The sequence below is a fragment of the Nothobranchius furzeri genome, chromosome 18 (genome assembly GCF_043380555.1).
Source record: "Nothobranchius furzeri strain GRZ-AD chromosome 18, NfurGRZ-RIMD1, whole genome shotgun sequence".
Classification (NCBI taxonomy): domain Eukaryota; kingdom Metazoa; phylum Chordata; class Actinopteri; order Cyprinodontiformes; family Nothobranchiidae; genus Nothobranchius; species Nothobranchius furzeri.
This window is the reverse complement of record NC_091758.1, coordinates 40,570,940-40,592,945: the sequence shown is the minus strand read 5'-3', so window position 1 is coordinate 40,592,945 and position 22,006 is coordinate 40,570,940. Positions and strand designations below refer to the sequence as shown.

The following is a 22,006-nucleotide window of genomic DNA, read 5'->3' as shown; positions in this document are numbered from 1 at the left end:
TCAGTCATAGGCAGCGAAGCGTCTCTGTGCAGCGCAAAAGCCCGGGTGGACAGTTTGTTTAATGTAGGGTGACCATATTTCCATTTCCAAACAAGAGGACAGGGGATCTGTGCCTATGACGTCACACTATGGCAACGCCACAAAAACCATGTTGGGACCCATTTTTTGTAAGAACTAAATTAATATCAGATTCTGCCAATAAAAGGGCTCTAAAACAATTCATATGTAAATATTTTGCATATTTAATGCAAAATCTAATTTTTCTGCTTTAGTGCTGCAACAAGGTTTTATTAATAATAAATTATTATACCTTTTGTTTTACTACAGCATCGGTAAGCTTCCTGTGCACAGATGATTAAGGATGCTTGTTTCAGCTGTGAGATTAGACGATAGGATCAATGAAAAAATAAGTTGTCACACACTCCATGGAAACTTTCAGAGAATCCACAAATAGTGGCTTTCAAATGGTTTTGTTACTTTTAGCAGGTTTATAAAAGCAGCAGATGAGACAGCGTGTCTGATAATTTAGTTTTTCATCTGATAATATTAGAACATGTCAGTAATGTCTGAGGGGCTTTTATAAACACCATATAACTAACACTACTGGAGAGGGCATGAATTACACAGAGGCTTCTGGGGAGCCCAGTTATGGGGGGGGGGGGGGGGGGGCATTTTGCCTTGGCCCCCCAAATGTCTTGAAACGGCCCTGGGTGTGTGACTGAGTTTTGAAGGTGATCTGAATTGTATCAGATGTATAAATATGACGGGTATAACTTATTGTTTTTTACTGGTAAAAACGTGTAGTGGAGATAAATCTACCTACATTTTACTTTGTTTTCTTGTTTTTATTTAACTATTTTCCTGTCCTGTCTGTCTCTCATCTTCCTGCATCTCCTCTTAATTCTCCAGAAAATCTGTTGCCTGGATTCTTACCTTTTCACCTCATCAGTTACTTTTGAGCAGATCAAAGGGATCTCCTGACCGAAAAGCGCAGAGCGCGTTTTCGATGCTGCGTGAGGTGACATCACCACAGCACAGGTGATGAGCTCCACAGTAGCGAGCTTCAGGCACAAATAAGACAGAAAATAGAGAATATGTGCGGACATGAACGATCGTGTGCTAATTATAGTTTTTTGGTTGCGCCACTTTGAGAATGGACCGTGTGCTGGAAGCAGCTGCCTGGATCGCTGCGCGACAATGCGGAACCGGTTCGCAGCAGCGCAAGTCTGCCGGCTCTCCCTCGCGCTGATCTGCCGGTACCGGCTCTCCCTCACGCTGATCTGCGGCTCTCCCTCGCGCTGATCTGCGGCTCTCCCTCGCGCTGATCTGCCGGCTCTCACTCGCGCTGATCTGCCGGTACCGGCTCTCCCTCACGCTGATCTGCGGCTCTCCCTCGCGCTGATCTGACTTGCTCTGGTCTGCGCGCAACGGCGGGCATGAAGGGGGGGGGGGGGCGCTTTTGGAAGAGTTGTGCGACACAATGAATCGATGACGCAATTCGTTGCTAACGCTTTTAGTAATCGATTTTCATCGAATTTATCGATTCGTTGTTGCAGCCCTACATGGAACGTCACCTCGCTGGCGGGGAAGGAGCCGGAGCTTGTGGCAGAGGTTGAGCGGTACCGGCTAGATATAGTCGGACTCACCTCGACACATTGCATTGGCTCTGGAACCCGAGACCTGGAGAGGGGTTGGACACTCTACTTTGCTGGAGTTGCTCCGGGTGAGAGGCGGAGGGCTGGGGTTGGCTTTTTGTTAGCCCCGAGACTCTCTGCCTGTGTGTTGGGGTTTACCCCGGGGGACAAGAGGGTAGCTTCCTTGCGCCTTCGGGTCGGGGAACGGGTCCTGACTGTTGTTTGTGCTTATGGGCCAAATATCAGTTCAGAGTACCCACCCTTTTTGGAGACCCTGGGATGAGTGCTAGATAGTGCTCCATCAGGGGACTCCATTGTCCTGCTGGGGGACTTCAATGCTCACGTGGGCAATGACAGCTTGACCTGGAGGGGTGTGATTGGGAGGAACGGCCCACCTAATCTGAACTCGAGCGGTGTTTTGTTATTGGACTTCTGTGCAAGCCGCAGTTTGGCCATAACGAACACCATGTTCGAACATAAGGATGCCCACCGGTACACTTGGTACCAGGGCAGCCTAGGTCACAGGTCGATGATAGATTTTGTAGTCGTATCATCTGACCTGCGGCCGTATGTTTTGGACACCCGAGTGAAGAGAGGGGCGGAGCTGTCAACTGATCACCACCTGGTGGTGAGTTGGATCAGATGGCAAGGGAACATGCCGCGTAGACCTGGCAGACCCAAACGCATAGTGAGGGTCTGCTGGGAACGCCTGGCAGAAGAACCTGTCAAGACGGTCTTCAACTCCCACCTCCGGCAGAGCTTTGACCACGTCCCGAGAGCAGTGGGGGACATTGAGTCCGAGTGGGCCTTGTTCCACTCTGCGATTGTCGAGGCGGCTGTTGCTAGCTGTGGTCGTAAGGTGGCCGGTGCCAGTCGTGGTGGCAACCCCCGTACCAGCTGGTGGACACCAGAGGTTCGGGGAGCCGTCAGGCTGAAGAAGGAGGCCTACAGGGCGTGGCTGGTCTGTGGGTCTCCGGAGGCAGCAGACAGGTACCGGATAGCCAAGCGGGGTGCAGCAGTGGCAGTTGCCAAGGCAAAATCTCGGGCGTGGGAGGAGTTTGGTGAGGCCATGGAGAAAGACTATCGATCGGCTCCAAAGAGGTTCTGGCAAACTGTCCGGCGCCTCAGGAGAGGAAGGCAGCAACTCGCTCACACTGTTTACAGTGGGGATGGGGAGCTGCTGACGTCAACTGAGGCTATAGTCGGACGGTGGAAGGAATACTTTGAGGAGCTCCTCAATCCCACCAATGCGCATTCCGAGGAGGAACCAGAGCTGGGAGGCCTGGGGATGGACTGTCCGATCTCGGGGGCAGAAGTTGCTGAGGTAGTCAAACAACTACACAGCGGCGGAGCCCCGGGGGCGGATGAGGTTCGTCCTGGGTATCTCAAGGCTATGGATGTTGTAGGGCTGTCATGGTTGACACGTCTCTACAACATTGCGTGGTCATCGGGGGCAGTTCCTAGGGAGTGGCAGACCGGGGTGGTGGTCCCCATCTTTAAGAAGGGTGACCTGAGGGTGTGTTCCAACTATAGGGGGATCACACTCCTCAGCCTCCCTGGAAAGGTCTACTCCAAGGTACTGGAGAGGAGGGTCCGATCGATAGTTGAATCTCAGATAGAGGAGGAGCAATGTGGTTTTCGTCCTGGCCGTGGAACTGTGGACCAGCTCTATACCCTTGCAAGGGTGATGGAGGGGGCATGGGAGTTTGCCCAACCAATCCACATGTGCTTTGTGGATTTGGAGAAGGCTTATGACCGTGTCCCCAGGGGCACCCTGTGGGGGACGCTCCAGGAGTATGGGGTGGGTGGCTTTCTGTTAAGGGCCATTCAGTCCCTTTACCAGAGGAGCGTGAGTTTGGTCCGCATAGCCGGTAGTAAGTCGGACCTGTTCCCAGTGAGGGTTGGACACCGCCAGGGCTGCCCTTTGTCACCGGTTCTGTTCATCACTTTTATGGACAGAATTTCTAGACGCAGCCGTGGTGTGGAGTGTGTCGAGTTTGGTGGCAGGAGAATCTCGTCTCTGCTTTTTGCGGATGATGTGGTCCTCCTAGCTTCATCCAGCTCTGACCTTCAGCTCTGGCTGGGTAGGTTCGCGGCCGAATGTGAAGCGGCTGGGATGAGGATCAGCACCTCCAAATCTGAGACCATGGTTCTCGACCGGAAAAGGGTGGCTTGCCACCTCCGGGTCGGGGGAGAGGTCCTACCTCAAGTGGAGGAGTTTAAGTATCTCGGGGTCTTGTTCACGAGTGAGGGTAGGAGGGATCGGGAGATCGACTGGCGGATTGGTTCGGCGTCTGCAGTGATGCGGACGCTAAGCCGATCTGTCGTGGGGAAGAGGGAGCTGAGCCAGAAAGCCAGGCTCTCGATTTACCGGTCGATCTACGTCCCAATCCTCACCTATGGTCATGAGCTTTGGGTAATGACCGAAAGAACGAGATCGCGGATACAAGCGGCCGAAATGAGTTTCCTCCGTAGGGTGGCCGGGCTCAGCCTTAGAGATAGGGTGAGGAGCTCGGACATTCGGGAGGGACTCGGAGTAGAACCGCTGCTCCTCCGGATCGAAAGGAGCCAGTTGAGGTGGTTTGGGCATCTGGTCAGGATGCCTCCTGGACGCCTCCCCGGGGAGGTGTTTCGGGCATGTCCTGCCGGCAGAAGGCCCCCGGGTCGACCCAGGACACGTTGGAGAGGTTACATCTCCAATCTGGTCCGGGAACGCCTTGGGGTCCTGCCGGAGGAGCTGGTGGACAAGGCTGGGGAGAGGACGGCCTGGAGCTCCCTAGTTGGGATGCTGCCCCCGCGACCCGGACCCGGATAAGCGGAGGAAGACGAAGACGAAGACGAAGCTTAAGGGTCCGATGATAAACATATCTGCGAAGTTCTGTGGAAATCCATCGAAATCCATCAAGCCGTTTCGCTGAAACAACCTTATTTGACTCTTTAGCGCCCCCTATTGGTGAATCAAAACAAAATTTGGTAGATAAGGCTTACCACTCATACTTTGTAAGGGTCTAGAGTCTCATCATTTTATCTTGAAAAATGGTGACGATATCATCAATTAGGACATGTGCTAGCTAGCGCGATGAATTTGACATGGTGTCATTAGCCCAGTTTGCAATAATTCCGCATTTTTCTTCAACACAACGACTTAGCGTAGTCTATAGATCATATGTACGAAGTCTGAAGTTGATTTGACGGAAAATGATGGATTGGTGTTTAAAACTAAGTTTTGCGTTTTTTGCGATCTAGCAAAAAATCTAGTTAGGCGGAAATGGGCGTGGCCAATTAAAAAAACATGCAGAATTATCCAAGGATCATGCACATATACAGTTTTTGACGGTAGGCCCTATGGTTTGGGAGCTAGTAGCTGAAAAGCATTCACCTCCGCAATAGCGCCACCTAGGTGACTCCGGGTCTAGCGGCCAGGATTTTCAATCAGTCTGCCATGTCAGAGTTTTTCTGGCATTTTCTGGCTCCTGCGCCCATATAGATTTAGCGGAGAAGAATAATAAATAATAAAGAAAAATCCGTAGAAAAACATCAGTCCGATGCCCATTGGGCTTGGAACCCTAATAATAATAACGATGAAGGCAGAGAACATTTAGGTTAGGTCAGATGATTCAGCCTTAAAGCAGGTTGATTATTTATGAGTAGAAGCAGCTGGTTGAGGAAAATCCTTAGAGAAACACAATCACACAGCTTCAGATTAAAGCCACTTTCAGGTATTAAGTGTGTTTCTGCACTGAAGTGATGAATATAGAAAAGCCAGAGTTCAGAGAAATAGCTAACGGCTTGTCTGAGAATAGCCAAGCTAAATATCATGTGACTTTAATTGTTAAAACCTTTACACAAAGGGACAAACTAAATTTTGATCTTGTTTTTTTCATACATATTGTGAATTTTCTGCCCTAGGTGCACAGGAAGTGGTTCATTTCAGTTATTGGATATTTCTTCATGTAAATAACAAATAAAAGCAGCAAATGGGACTAAATCATTTATATAACATTTATTTTTATTGACTCGACTGTTTTTAAGGATTGTTTAGAGCTGAAATCTACAAACTACAAATTTGTATTAAGCAACACACGTTGGACTTGACTGCTCAGACTAGCCTTTAGCTTATCAGTCCTATTTCTCTGAACAGAGGCTGTTCAGGAACCCATCTACAGCAGACAGGAATTATTTACAACATTTACACTGAAAAACCACCTCAAAATGGATGAAATGTCCTTTTGAATTCAGCCTCTCAGCGATTTGAACAAGCGGTGAAGCAGCAGGACTGAGTTTTTGTGAATAGATTAAATATGGGACCAAAGACAGAGTCCCACTTCAGCGCAACATCTCAGGCAGAAGTGATGATTATCAGCATAATGAACTTAGCAGGATGCATATGAGGGGTCATGTGGACGCCTGGCAGCTCTACAGCTGATCAGATGTCAGCTGAGTCCTCAGAGAAGCTCTGGAGGAAGAATAAACCGAGCTGAGCTCTGGAGACAAAACAAAGCTCAGCAGCTACTGCCAGGCTCAGAGTCAGCTGCCGGAAAAAGTGTGTGTGCTAATCTGACTTCTAATAATCCAAACATACGATGCTTACTGCACTACTTCACTGAGAGCATTATTTTTTGTTTCCTCACATGAAGGTGAGCGTTTGACGAACTCACCTGTTAAAACCGGGTGACCTTTACTGTCTTACCTGTGTCGGAGGGCAGGTAAGTGCAGGGAGCAGGGCTGTAGACTCGAGCTGCGTAATCCTCAAAGGTGGTCGGCTCCTGGTGGTGCTGCACAATATTCTCCAGGTATCGGGCTCGCTCCTCATAACTGAGGTCAAAGGTCAAGGCCAAATAAACAAATACTCGTGGAAATAAATAAACTGAAAACGTTTTTATCCATGCAGCTGTAAAGGAAGGTTTGGTAAATATATAAGCTAGTTTGCTCTTTTCAGAATGAATTTATTAGCATTTTATTCACCCCAAACAGAGATTTTATACAGCTGAAGGAAATCTTCCTTTTGTGCTTGAAAAATAAAATAACTAAAAAGCCAAAGGAGGAACTGAAAACATAGAAATGAAATGATCCTCTTAAAATACCTAAAAACTGGTGTTGAGTGCTGCACCAGGTGGAAGCTTCATACAGAAATATGTTCAACGGAATAAAATTAAATACAAAACAACCCAGACTGAGTGTGTGGAACTTTTAAAGTCTCCTCAGTTTTTATGTTATTATACACAACAAAGAACCACTAGTGGACACCTTATGATAAACAAGTTATGATAGAAAATTAGAATCTTAAAGGGACTCTAAAGAAGTTTGACAGCCAAAACATGTATAGAAATAATAAATGTCTTCTTCATACATTCTCCTGTAATGCCCTGGTCCTGTAGAATGAGCCCTGGCATTTTTACTGTGATTGCCTGTTTTTCTGTAAAATCACAGAAAAAGAGATGCTCGGGTCGAGCAGGCTGCTTCATGCGCGTTCACGCTCAGGCATCGCCCGTAGCATTTGCTATCCGTAGCTTTAGCAGCAGAGAGAGAGGCAGTGCCACTTTGTCGCTGTTCCTAACGCCTAGTGACAAAGCTAGCTACATTTCTGAGGACCCTTAGCTACTTTCTGTAGAACTTTCTTCTAGATATTTCCTGCAAATTAGCAACAAAATAGCCATTTTCGCTCCGAACCGTTCTTTGGTTTGACGTTGTTTCAGCTGTCATCAAGGATATAAATGTTAGATAGTTTGAATGATACTGGTGTGTAGCTCACCTAGTAAGATGTCTGACTCATGCAGAAGACCTGGGTTCGATTCTGGGTGTGAACCAAGCCCCCACAATGCGGGTGAAAAATTGAAGCAATCCCGGAAATGAAATAAATTGCAGTTCCACCCTCATCCACTAGGGGCTGGTGTCAGAAGCGAGTAAATCCTCATTGACTCCCATGTTAAAAATGCCAATTTCACAGCAGAAATAAACATGTTTACAGCCTGGTACCAAAACATGTTTTAGGTTTAACTCATTCGCTGCCAGCGTTTCTCACCGTTTTTACTGTTTTTTTAAGAGTCACAGAACGTTGCGCGCTAGGATGATGTCGACGCCAAAACAACCAAAACAATCAAAACAAAGCAGAGACTCACCTCTTACATCAGGAAGAATCTGCGTGTTTTCAGCATTATCCGTTCTTTCATAATCCGTTGTTGAATTGTGATCGGCAGACGCTTTTCCGGTTCGCGCCTCACTTTTTTTACAGGAACAGCCCAAAACGATCTCCTAACACATTGATGTTCTGCTTCCTGATCACGTAACGTGTGACGTACGCGGACGAAGATTGGCTTCAGGGCTGAGATGTTTGTTCTGTCAGCGCGGGGGCTTGTTCCGATTTTCAAACAGTAAAAAATGCACTTTAGTCGTCATTGGCAGTGAATGAGTTAATAGATCTAGTTTACACTCATGACAACTCTGAGGGGGTGAATTTTTTTCTCACTCTTCTGTTTAAGTGTATTAAAAGCCTAAAATTCTGTATTATTAATGAGCATCAGACCCACGTGACCACAGAGCTAGCTCTGGGGGAAAGGCCTCAGTAGAGCCTCGGTCTGGCTTGGAAACTGTTCCGTCATTTTCAGTCGCTCAACTTAGACCATTAGTTGTAGCGTTTGTGTATTCTGTTTTGCATATTATTTGTGCAATTGTTGGACAAAATGACTTGCTGTGGCATTAATTGCACTAATAGAGCGTCCAAGGAGTCTCCATTTCATTTTTTCGGTAAGTAAAATTATATTTATGTATTTTAGGTCACTGCCGAGCTGAGCTTAGATTTTAACATGTACTGTTTAACCATGAAATTTAAATGTAATAGGGTAAAACCCAGTGCATTTAACATAATGCTGCACTTTAGAAAATGGGTTGAAATATAACATGTTGGTGGAGCTGGGTTCCGACTATCGGCTTGTGGAGCTCTCAGGAGACCGATGTTTTCTACCCGGTTCTCCCCTCCCCGCAGACCGGTCCATCTCTGTCTGATCGCGGCTTCTGTGTCCTGTGCGGCTACCGGCTTGTGGATCTGGGATGGAAACCTTTCCACCCGGGTCTCCCCAGCGGCAGCTCTGCGCATCTCAGATTGCAGCGGCACTTGTCTGCTGTGCGGCTGCCGGCTTGTGGAGGTCTCGGAGACCTCTGTGTTCCACCCGGTTTTACCCAGCGGTCATCCCGGCGTATCTCTGACTCAGAAGCTCTGGTGTTGTGCACAGTTAACTCCGGTTGTAGCTAGGTTGCTACCTCCGTTAGCTTAGCTCCCACCTCCGCGTTAGCTTTGGGTTAGCTTCAGGTTAGCTTGTAGCTAGTTCGACCGGGTGTCGTCAGTCGATCCCAGCCTTACAGCCCCACCCTCAGCTCCACCTCTCTTGCCTTTTGTGGAATTGTCTGGGCTTGACGGAATCTGTGACACGGTCAAAATGGCGGTGGTGGCCACCTCCCATTTACCCTCAAAAACGTGTTATTGGAGCCTATGGAAACCCATTGTCCAATATTTATATGTCGATGGTGTGAACATAGTTTATTTAGAGTTTCTTTTTTACATTAATGGTATATTATTTTACAGTAAGATGCCCGAATTTTTATTGGAGACTCGCCGAACGGCATTGAATTCACAGATAAAAAAGATGTGGGTTCAACTTTCATTTTGGAATAATTTTTCAAGCAAGGGAAGGGAATGATCTGAGCATGCAGGAGGACTGACCCATCATAAACCTTTGTCGGCTGTGCTGAAGAGAAAGGTACAGAACCACATTATTTAATTAATTAGCTGCATGTTCTCCTGTCCTCTGGGACGGACGGACGGACGGACGCACACACACACACACACACACGGGACTGTCTCAGCATGCACGTACAGCATGCGCGCCTCGTGCACGAGTCTACTATTGAAGTTGCCGTTACGCTTTTGGCCTGAGGGTGCAATCGAGAATAATAATAGAAATAAATAATTTAAAACTCGACAAAACATCTTTTGTTGTTTTACACGTTTTATTATGTCAACGAGTTCAAAAAGATTCTCTGAGAATCAGAAGAGCGGAGTGAGTGAAATTGGTAGAAATAAACTCATTGATAAAAGGACACACACACAGACACACACACACACACACACACACACAATAACGAGGGATTTTCAATTAGAGCAGCGCGTTGATGGTTGCCTAAGTGTGTGTGTGCATGAGTTAACGTCCGAGTGCGTGATGGGATTAGACCAATGAATCTTCAGAATGAAATCTGTGTGTTTGGGCCTCCTGAAGGGGGTCGGCCATCTTTAACAGCACCCGTGGGTTTTCTATTGGGTTAGCAAGCCAGTCCACGGGCCTCAGAAGGAGAAACGTTCGGGTCTAATGGTAACAGATTCAGTTAGAGATGATGATGATCAGAACAACAACTTGACTCCTTCAAAGTGCATCGGACGGATTCTGGAGAAAGAAGGAAACTCAGACTTTGGACTGTCAAATGCTCTCTTTGTAATCATCAGAGGAAATTATCGTTTCAAAAACACTCGGTACTGAAAAAAGTGAGGACTGTGGGGTGCAAAGAAAGTGGGATGTTGACTGAAGAAGTTGTAAAAAACCACGGGGGACGACAGCAGCGAGGAGGAAAGGGAGTGAGACTCCTGCAGCGAGTCACAGAGGAGGCGAGGAAGATGTCTAGGTAACAGAAAACGGTGTGGATGATCCGGCGGGAGCTGAGAGGAGAGCAGCAGGCGAACATGGAGCATGAATCCACGTCTCTCACCCTAAGTCTCACCGCTTGCCTTTTCCTGCCACCCAGCATCGCACTCAACGTGTGTTTATCTGAAGGGGTTGGGGGGACAAGTGTGGATGTAATGCAATTAGGAGCAAGCAGAACACGCCTACTCTTCTTTCTATCAGGTTTTAATAACATGTGCGAAGTGTGGAGATGAAAAAGGACCCTTTTGAAAAGACTGCAGCTTCATAGTTTCTGAAAAGGTGAAAAGGTTTAAAGAACACCTGCTGGAGATGAGCAGGAAAGAAACGAAGAGGAAAACATACAGGAACCTGGTGCTACTGCTGAGATAAACGACCAGAACATCACTTTATTTTCCTTCCACCTGCCTCCTTTACGGCTCGGCCCTCTTTAATCCTTTCAGTGAGGGCTTCTACCTGCAGACTTGTGTCACCGTGTCACAAGCTCCCCACGGCGATGAAGCCCCATCAGGACCGACACGGACGTTATCACAGAGAAAATCATGCTGCACACACGTCACGACAAGAGAAAGACAGAAAAGTATCCAAACCTGCGAGAAATCCCTCCTGAAAGCATTTGTTGTTACTTGCTGAACCTCTGAAATATTAGAAACGGTGATTTAATATACATTTATGACACAAATCAAAGTGTTGCCGAGAACAGCTTAAAGTACTTAAGCTGTTGTATTTCTTAAAGAGGAAACTGCTTTTTTACTATTATTATGTTTTAGATACAGGTCCTTCTCAAAAAAATTGCATATTGTGATAAAGTTAATTAATTTCTGTAATGTACTGATAAACATTACACTTCAATCAATTGGACTTTATTGTCACTTCAGCCATATACGGTTTGTACACAGTGAGGCGAAACAACGTTCCTCCAGGACCAAGGTGCTACATGCAACATAAATTTACAACATAAAATAACAGGGAAATCACTAAACTATCTAATTAAGGACAGAACAGACTGACCTCATATGACATGACCTCTCCAAGTAGGTAGTGCAAAGGAAAAAACCCTAAACATACTTAGTATGTAGGTGGTGAAGGAACAGTAAACATGCAAAAATAAAGCATTAACTGGTTAATATTTAAGTCCAGCCTCCATGCTTTCATATATATTAGATTCATTACACACAACTGAAGTAGTTCAAGCCTTTTATTGTTTCTATTAATGATGATTTTGGCATACAGCTCCTGAAAACCCAAAATTCCTATCTAAAAAAATTAGAATTTCATGAAAAGGTTCTCTAAACGAGCTATTAACCTAATCATCTGAATCAACTAATTAACACCTGCAAAAGATTCCTGAGGCTTTTAAAAACTCCCAGCCTGGTTCATTACTCAAAACCGCAATCATGAGTAAGACTGCCGACCTGACTGCTGTCCAGAAGGCCATCATTGACACCCTCAAGCAAGAGGTTAAGACAAGGAAGGAAATTTCTGAACGAATAGGCTGTTCCCAGAGTGCTGTATCAAGGCACCTCAGTGGGAAGTCTGTGGGAAGGAAAAAGTGTGGCAGAAAACGCTGCACAACGAGAAGAGGTGACTGGACTCTGAGGAAGATTGTGGAGAAGGACCGATTCCAGACCTTGGGGGACCTGCGGAAGCAGTGGACTGAGACTGGAGTAGAAACATCCAGAGCCACCGTGTACAGGCGTGTGCAGGAAATGGGCTACAGGTGCCGCATTCCCCACGTCAAGCCACTTTTGAACCAGAAACAGCGGCAGAAGCGCCTGACCTGGGCTACAGAGAAGCAGCACTGGACTGTTGCTCAGTGGTCCAAAGTACTTTTTTCGGATTAAAGCAAATTTTGATTGTCGTTCGGAAATCAAGGTGCCAGAGTCTGGAGGAAGACTGGGCAGAGGGAAATGCCAAAATGCCTGAAGCGCAGTGTCAAGTACCCACAGTCAGTGATGGTCTGGGGTGCCATGCCAGCTGCTGGTGTTGGTCCACTGTGTTTTATCAAGGGCAGGGTGAATGCAGCTAACTAGCTATCAGGAGATTTTGGAGCACTTCATGCTTCCATCTGCTGAAAAGCTTTATGGAGATGAAGATTTCATTTTTCAGCACGACCTGGCGCCTGCTCACAGTGCCAAAACCACTGGTAAATGGTTTACTGGCCATGGTATCACTGTGCTCAGTTGGCCTGCCAACTCTCCTGACCTGAACCCCGTAGAGAACCTGTGGGATATTGTGAAGAGAAAGTTGAGAGACACAAGACCCAACACTCTGGATGAGCTTAAGGCCACTATTGAAGCATCCTGGGCCTCCATAACACCTCAGCAGTGATACAGGCTGATTGCCTCCATGCTACGCCGCATTGAAGCAGTCATTTCTGCAAAAGGATTCCCAACCAAGTATTGAGTGCATAACTGAACATAATTATTTGAAGGCTGACTTTTTTTTTGTATTAAAAACACTTTTCTTTTATTGGTCGGATGAAATATGTTAATTTTTTGAGATAGGAATTGGGGTTTTCATGAGCTGTACGCCAAAATCATCAATAATAGAAACAATAAAATGCTTGAACTACTTCAGTTGTGTGTAATGAACCTATTATATATGAAAGTCTAATGTTTATCAGTACATTACAGAAAATAATGAACATTATCACAATATGCAAATTTTTTTTTAGAAGGATCTGTAATTGCCAATCTACCTTAAATGTGGGGTAGCAGTGGAACATTTTTCTGCCGTATTTCTTGAAATGCTCTTCACATACAGATGGCAACCAGTAAACTAAATGCTTAGTCTAAAAAGGAATACTATTTTCAATAACCTCTGAAATGTACACTCCTGAAAAAACCTCATCCAATCACTGTGAACGTCCCGTTCTGAGTGACTGGATCTTGATCCATCCATCACTCTGCCCTCTGACCATCCCTCCCCCTTCTACACATACCTCTATATGTACACAGATCACACGTTCTCAGCTTGGAGCAGCTGAACAGGAAGGGAAGCCAGAGCTGGGCTAGCTATTTTAGCTAGCGTGCTAAATTATTATGTGGCTATGTAGGTGAATTATGTTGGGAACTATGTCAGAAAAGATGCCAACATCAAGTCAAAAAAGTAAGAAAATGTTAGGATTTCATGGTTGTTTGATGGTAACTGTTGCGTCTGTGGTGCTTTTGTATTCTGGGGCTGCGGCTTTGGGGGTGGAGCCTGAATAAAGTAGGTTGGGCCTTTGAGTTTCGTATTTGCAGCTCCCTATATTTTGTGTTCGATGCAGCTTGTTTAAGTTTTTCCAGGATCTTCCACCTTTACGTATAAAATATATTCCGCTTTAGCAAGCTGGAAAGCTAGAAAATGAACGTATTGATGTTGCATCAGCTTATGTCATCAGTTTAACTTCAAGGGGAGTCCAGGCAGCGTTAGCTGTGTCAAATCTCTTGGAATCAGTTTTTATTCAGAGTAAACAACTCCATTAAAGCTCAATATTTTAAAATTTGATTGAGTTTTAGCCATTTTTCAATTGTACGTTAACTAATTTAACAACTTCTGTTTAGCGGTTTGTGAAATGTTTTGCTGACTGATGCACACCCAAAGGTAAAAACATCATTTGCCTTTTGCAAGGAAAAGCAGACCCACTTGTAATCATGTTCATAGCCAAAACATTTAAAATATGTTTCAAGACTTTTGCACAGTATTATTTATGCTCAAGATCAAAATAAAGTTTAATTTGTTTATTGTAACTCCAGATTTTCTATTTTTTCTTATTTTATTTTCAAAAAAAAAAAAACCAGAATGAAATCATTATTTTTTGTATTTAGTAATCAATCTGATGTAAAAATGATAAGGAAAATAAAAATCGATCCAGAATGAAAGGTAAATTGTTTGTTTTTCTTTAGGATCAAACTCCTAAATCTGTTTTTATCATCAGTGAAATCTCCTCCTGCATTTTCATCATTACAGTAAATCTTGGCTTTTTGAGGAAGCACATTTATTCTTGAAACTGGACACAGATGCAGAAATTTGGGAGCCGTTCCAACTTTTTTCATGCATTTGTAATTTCACTCGGGTTTTGTGAAGCATTTTGGGATGGTTTCTCCATGAGAAGCATGCTACGCAAATTAAGTTATTATTTGTATTAAAGAAGTCAAAACCAGTGAGAGGTCAGAGAAAATAGACGTTCACACATCCCTGCCTCCATCCATCCCTGCCTCTCTCTATCCAAATGGCAGTCGCCACTATGAAATCTTCTGTAATTGAATTTCAGATGGCTCCTCTTATGAAGTCATTAGCTGAAAAATATCTCTTTCACAGAAAGAAGCAGAGAGAAAGGGAAATTATGAGGAGAGAAAGACAGGAAAAAGGGAGGAAAAGAGAGCAGAGCAGAGAAAAGCTGACGTAGAGGAGAGGGGGTGGATAAAGAGGCTCTTTTGTGTCGAGTCAGAAACTCATTTTCTTGTGTGTGGCTGAAAAGAGAGGAGAGTGAAGTGTTCATGCCATCCCCAGCTCCCCCCTCCCTCCCCCGCAGAGAGCTTCATTGTGGCGGAGTTCGACTCCTGTGATCACTTGAGACGGAGGGCGGAGGAGAGGAGAAGATATAGAGCTTGTTAGCACATTAGGAGCTGAGACCTCTGCTGGGATCTCTGTGTGTGTGTGTGTGTGTGTGTGTGTGTGTGTGTATAATCAGAGTATCTGCAGGTTTAAGGGAGCCAAATTTAAGACTTTTTAAGACCTTTTTTAAGGCCACTTTGACCAAATTTAAGCTATTTTTAAAATTAAATTTAAGCTATAATTTCCAGCTATTGCCTGGAACCGGTGCTAACCACGTCGCGAACGTGGGATTAACCATCCAGTTACCATTAAACTTGCACTTCCCCATGGCGCAAGCTCCTACTAGCTTAACCAGCTAAAGGGCTCATCTAAAAATAGCCCCCTTTCACAACCAGCTGAATGTGTACGGTTCTGTTTACGCCAACATCGTTCACCAAAAATGCTGAACACTAACTGGAAATTCCCAAATTTCTTATAGAAATGAAATAATCTTGTTTATTGGGTCTTTGGTAATTAAGACCTTTGGAAACTGTATTTAAGAATTATCTGAGGATTGCTGTATAGTCACTGACACTAGTCAGTGAATTGATGCAATTTGCTGGGTTCCTTATATAGGAAACATTATTTCTGATTGGCTTAATGAACTGTGAATTGGAATGTTTATTATGTAAAGTGCCTTGAGACGACTCTTGTCGTGATTTGGCGCTATATAAATAAACTTGAATTGAATTGAATCTGTCATTTTTAAGGATTTTTAGGGCCTTAAATTTGGAGAAACAAATTTAAGGCTTTTTAAGGACCCCCGGATACCCTGTTAATGTGTACCCAGAGTGTGTTTTCTATTCAGGCTACACGCAGAGAGAGAATTCAACTTTACGTTAATCATCAACACTATTATTTATCCTACATCAACCAGACCAGTCGGCGACAGAATTTATACGAACAGAATATTTGTGACCTGGTTTCTAGACAGTCAGGTCATGTAAAGTCATTATAAACAAACTAGGAAATTCACACAACAGTAAATTTTCTTGTCAAAAATTCTTTTGAAGTATGCCTGGATTTGTTTGAGATTTACTTTCATTTTATTCAAAATGTGGTCACCAACTCCTCCAAAGTTGCCTGATGTTTCTGTGCTTTTACACAGACACTGTTAGTGTAGTGTGTGTGTGTGTGTGTGTGTGTGTGTGTGTGTGCTCCTCACAGCAGTGAGAGATAGAGAAAATTGCTTTAGTCAGAGGCTCATTAACCCCACAGCATCCAGAATGATACTGAATTGTGAATGCGGGAAGCCTCCGTGGGCTGATTCGATCTGCCAATCGCAGGCTCCCCCTAATTGTACGCGTGATTTTGAGCCAGCCAATCAGTCAGCAGTGGGCGTGTCGGCCCTGTTCGGCTCCAGGCAGATCGCCTTAAGGAGAGAACTGAAAAGATGTCTGGTTGCGTGCGGGAAAATCCAAGGCTATGTTGTTTAAGTTCCTGCCTTTCTGCCTGGGACGATGGTTTTCCAGACACTTTTAGAGCTGATTTTTCTTCGTGGCTACAAAAACTAAAATTTTATCTCAAAATGATCAACACAAACAGAAACACAAATCAGAATCACACAAACAGAAAAACATTTCTCTATTTGTCTTGTGTGCAAAAGATAAAATATTAAACGGATAATAAATAGTTTTTCCAAAGTCTGGAGTTCTTTACACATGTAATAACTTAAATCAAGTTCCAAGTCATGTCTCAAGTTTTTTTCCACATTAAAAGAAAATTCATGACTTTAACTGAACTATTAAAGCAAGGACCACTTTTTAAAGGGAGCCGAGGCAGATTTGGCTTGCTTTTAGCACCCCCTAGTGTCCGTTTGTAGAACAGAAACCAAAACCTTCTCATTGCTGAGTGTTCATCTTTTTACCACCTTAAGCCGGGCGTACACTGTGCGACTTTTTCACTTTTTTGAGCCGATTTTCCAGTCGTGCGAGAAGCCACGACATCGGGGCGAGTTTTGCGCCGAGCGGCCGTGTAGTGTACAGGGGGTTACGAGAGGCGATTAACACCACGTGACCAGCTGCCGATCAGCAGTCGTGAGGTCGCAGGGACTTCTGGCGTGTTTAATATTTCGCTCGTCCCTCGTGAGGGTATCGCACTGTTGAAGCGGCGCTGCGAGCAGCTACGATCCAAAAAGTATCAGAACCGCTCACGGCGCATGCGCGCGCAATCCTGCATCAACGCCGGCCGGTCGCTCGCTATTTCCCTAATAACACACGCTGTTCGTTTTTGTTTCTACACGTTTTTTTACTCACAAAGATTGTCAAGAAAGCATGTTTGTCGTGTTCATGTCAAATTAAACTGATCACAAAACACAGATTCACTTTCTTTATTTCGTTTTCCTCATCCAACCCCCATAAATCCCTGTGTGTCCTCCTGCAGCACTCCCGAAGGACAACAGGCAAGACAAAAAAGTCTGACGTGTTGAGTAAAAACTGCTATTTTTAGCACATTTTTAGGGCCGACGTGTTGCTACCAGACGTACAGTGTGAGCAGTCAGGTCGCATGCGAGAACTGGGTCGTGCAGTGTGAGCACATGACTCGTGAGATCTGCCCTGCGAGGAAGTCGTACAGTTTGAGCTGAAGCTGAACGCTGCGAGTGAAAAAGTCGCACAGTGTACGCCCGGCTTTAATCTAACAGCTGAAACCTCTCCCAGTCTTCCTTAGTGCCTAGAGGAGTGATTCATCACTAAATTAAACAAATCATCTGTGTTCATGATCTAAAACATACAGGAAACGTGCTGGAATCAGACTGAAGTGCCAGGCAACTAAGCAAATTATTTTCTAAAAGTCCAAAAAGTTGGACATTCTGGCCACAGCGGCGATAGGGGCTGGGTGGCCTTTCATTAACCCAGTAAAGGGTCATTTTAGCACATACTGGCTCAAGAAGATGACTTAAAAATATGAAAAAGTGTCCCTTTAGCTCATCAGCCATCCAAAAACACACAAGTAAGTAAGTAAAACTTTATTTATAGCACTTTTCACAGATAAAACCACAAAGTGCTTCACAACATACATAAAAAGGCAAAACAGGACAGGAGCACAAGGTCAACTTACATAACAGCTTGTCTAAATAAAAGTAAATGATAAAATGGTAAAGGGCCTGTATTTGATATAGCGCCTTCTAGAGTCCTGGAACCCCCCAAGGCGCTTTACAACACAACCAGTCATTCACACATTCACACACTGGTGGGGATGAGCTACGATGTAGCCACAGCTGCCCTGGGGCGCACTGACAGAGGCGAGGCTGCCAAGCACAGGCACCACCGGTCCCTCTGACCACCACCAGCAGGCAAGGTGGGTTAAGTGTCTTGCCCAAGGACACAACGACAGCGACAGACTGAGCGGGGCTCAAACCTGCAACCTTCCGATTACGGGGCGAGCACTTAAGCCCTGCTTTCCACAGGAGCCGTCAGCAGCACGTTACTGCAGCAGCACGTCATAGCTGCTGATAGGAACCGCTGTGGTCAACAGAACCTTTTCCACCGGAGCCGTCAGCAGCGCGAGTCGGCCGCGTCTCAGGAGCAGCATGTCGCGGTCTTTACGCGCCGGTTCTATTTTCGACGCGCGACGCCTCTGAAACGGGTCAAGTTCGACATTTTTGGGGAAGGAAAGACAGGAAATCGGACGCGGAAATGGAGAGAAGTTCCCGAGATTTTCAGAATAAAGAAACGTATTGCCTTCCGGTTGCTTTACTTTTAAAAGAAGTTACTAACTGTGCGTCCCCGTGAGAAGTTATCACCTAGCTAGCGGTCTCCTTTGTTTTTCAGGTCCGTATTGGCGATTATAAAACGGACAGAACATAAAACACAAACCTTTTGGAGCCATGTTGTAGTTTTCTCCTGATTGTTGTTGTGCTTACTGACGAAGTCACTCGTGTGACTTCGTGCTCGGTCGGTGACGGCTGCCCCCCTGCTGCTTCGTGTCTCGTGGGAAGGGCCGAGCAGCAGCTTACGCGAGCAAGACGTGCTGCTGCAGCAACGTGCTGCTGACGGCTCCTGTGGAAAGCCGGGGTTACTCCTGTGCCACCGTCTTCAGCTGCTTTTTAAAAGAATCAACAGAGTCGGCCACACGAAGAAAGCAGGGCGTTCAAAGTCTGGGAGCTACAGCTTGAAAGGACAGGTCCCCTCTAGTTTTAAATCTGGTCTTAGGGACCTTCAGTAGGTTTTGACCCGAGGACCGTAGAGTGCGGCCAGAAGAGTGAGGGATTAAAAGGTCTGATAAATATGGTGGAGCTTGTCCATTAAGAGCTCTAAAAGTCAAAACAAAAATTTTAAAATCAATTCTAAACTTGACCGGTAGCCGATGTAAAGAAGATAAAACTGGTGTTATGTGAGCCCTTCTATTGTTCCCGTTAAAAGCCTTGCTGCAGCGTTCTGGACCAACTGCAGACGACTGACATCTGATTTGTTAAAACAAGTAAAGATAGAATTACAATAATCTAAACGAGAGGAAATAAAAATCCATCAGCCGGTTACTTTTTCACTTTCATTTCTTTTCCATTTTCAATTACGTTGTTGCTAAAGTCTAAAGAAAAAGGGTGTCACTGTTTCTTTGTGTTTTTGTAAAGTAGGACAAGCCGTGCTTCGACAACTTTGTAATTTTCTGTTTTGAGTGGAACAAAATTATGTTTAAAACAGGACAACTAGTCCATTTTCTACAAGATACCTCTCATCAGAAAGACACAATCTCACTCGGCATCTCCCAAACACACGCACGCACGCACGCACACACACACACACACACACACACACACACACACACACACACACACACACACACACACGCTCTATCTGTCCTCTCCACCCCAGGCTTTGGAACCGACAACAGAGAGAAGGACATCAGAGGTATAATACAATTGGAAAAGCTTTACGGCGTGTAATGATAAACCTGTGCGTGTATTTGTGTGTGTCTGTGCCCAAAGGAACAAGCTAATGGGTTTACATCTTTCTGTGATAGCAATGATAAGGAGGCTCTGTGATTTCATTACGAGTGTGTCTGTGTGTGTCCACGTACGCCAAAGATGAGGACAGAGATAAGTCGGTCTAATGCACTACTTAATGTTGGCGGACGACGGAGAAGCGCGCACACAGACACACAATCATATTTCCCCCAATTCATCTGCTCTTATACCTCAAGCAGAAGCAGCAACCAGGAGGAAAAAAACAGACGTGATACATTAATTGGCCCCTTGTCACCCCACTATTTCACCTTCTGACATGTGTGCGTATGTGGGTATCCCCACCCCCTCCTGTAACCGCCAGGGAGCTCTAAAGCTGCCAATTACTAAAAGCACACACTAAAGTTCACAAACACACACAGCATAGGTGCTGGTGATTGTCACCAGGGCCGTAATAATAATTCTCTTATTAAAGAGATGAATCCTGTTCTTATCTGCAGGCAATGCTCTCTCTCTAACACACACACACACACACACACACACCCTTATATCCATATACACACTGATATTAATCCTCATAAGGTGGAAATAAAAGGTGACGTATGAACCCTGGTCTCAGTTCTATTACACACACATTAAAGTCAAATCTGCAAATCTTTCCACTAAACGCGCCAGCCACAACATTAAAACCACTCATAATCTCGTTTTAATACAAGCAAATATTTTATTACACGTATGATTAGAACTGGACAATAATTCAACAAACATATACAGTACAGGCCAAAAGTTTGGACGCGCCTTCTATTTCAATGTGTCTTCTTTATTTTCATGACCATGACCATTTACAAAGGTGCTAAACACCTCTGGGAGCTCCTTCACGGCTGTTGGAAAACCATTTCAGGTGACCACCTCTTGGAGCTCATGAAGAGAATGCCAAGAGTGCAAAGCAGTAATCAGAGCAAAGGGTGGCTTTTTGGAAGAAAATAGAATATAAAACATGTTTTCAGTTATTTCACCTTCTTTGGTTAAGTACAAAACTCCACATGTGTTCATTCATAGTTTTGATGCCTTCAGTGAAAATCTCCCAATGGTCATGAAAGTAAAGAATGAGAAGGTGTGTCCAAACTTCTGGCCTGTACCACATATATATATATATATATATATATATATATATATATATATATATATATCCATAGAAGTGTGGGGTGGAGTGGTAGAAAAGAAATGGGTTGAATAAAACTTCAATGAAAGTTTCCGTTCTTCTTTTTTTATTACAGTCTATCGGGTAGCTTAACACTTGAGTCACTACATGGCGGCTCCAGAAATGTTTTTCTGCAGGTGCTATGAAGGAGCAAGTCTTTTTATTGAGGGTGCCATGAAGGAAGTGGCCATGCGTACCTATTGTTCTCTAAAACACCTTCAACACTAGCAGATACACATGCGTGCACAAAACCTCAACAACGCCTGAAACAATCATTAATACACATCATAAACATGTGAACAATCGCTGACTTGTCCGTGAAATCATAAACACACATTCATTCGTTTCTGACTGAACCCGTGGAAATGTGGGCAACAAAAACCGATCCATTTTACCACTAGCTCTACCTTTCAATCGTTCACAGGTGGAAAATGAGGTCAAAGGTTAACATCAATTTCCTGTTTTGGTTTAAGTTTTTACCATCTATATGATAATTTACTGATTATTTTTGTTTTGTATGTTATATATTATCACATCCACACGTTAAATTAAAATTAAATTGTAAAAAAAATCTCATATTTACTTTGGAGTGCAATGGGGGTGAAATGACTAATCCAGGGGTAGCTATAGCCTACTGCAAACTGGAAGCATCAGCGGCGCGGAAAGTCACAGCTTCAAATAGAATCCATTAGAACACATATGTCAGAGTCAAGGCCCGCGGGCCAGATGCGGCCCGCGGAGCATTTTTATGTGGCCCGCGAGATAAATATCAAAAATATATTAAAACTGGCCCGCTGGCCGATTTTACCACAAAGACTACAACTCCCATGATGCTTTGCGGCGCCAGCGCGGAGCAGACGCGCCCCCTCCTTTGTGTTTTTTCAGCGCCGAGGCAGTCAGAGGTAGTTGGGTGTCTGCAGCTCCGCTGTCTCGGATAAATTACACTCCTCTCACTCAGCGCCGAGTTCACTCAGCTGTTTTCTGACGTTGAAGCCCAGAAACG

At 44.8% G+C, this 22,006-nt stretch overlaps 1 protein-coding gene across 10 annotated transcripts in view; it reads right to left on the bottom strand.

Moving 5' to 3' along the window:
* The window catches only part of ralgapa1 (Ral GTPase activating protein catalytic subunit alpha 1), an 85,212-nt gene that overhangs the window by 3,984 nt on the left and 59,222 nt on the right, over positions 1 to 22,006 (bottom strand). For all 10 annotated transcript variants that reach the window (XM_054730147.2, XM_070547088.1, XM_054730143.2 and 7 more), the window contains one exon: positions 6,325 to 6,449. In XM_054730147.2, the coding sequence (XP_054586122.2) occupies positions 6,325 to 6,449 (125 nt within the window). The remainder of the gene's footprint in view (positions 1 to 6,324; positions 6,450 to 22,006) is intronic.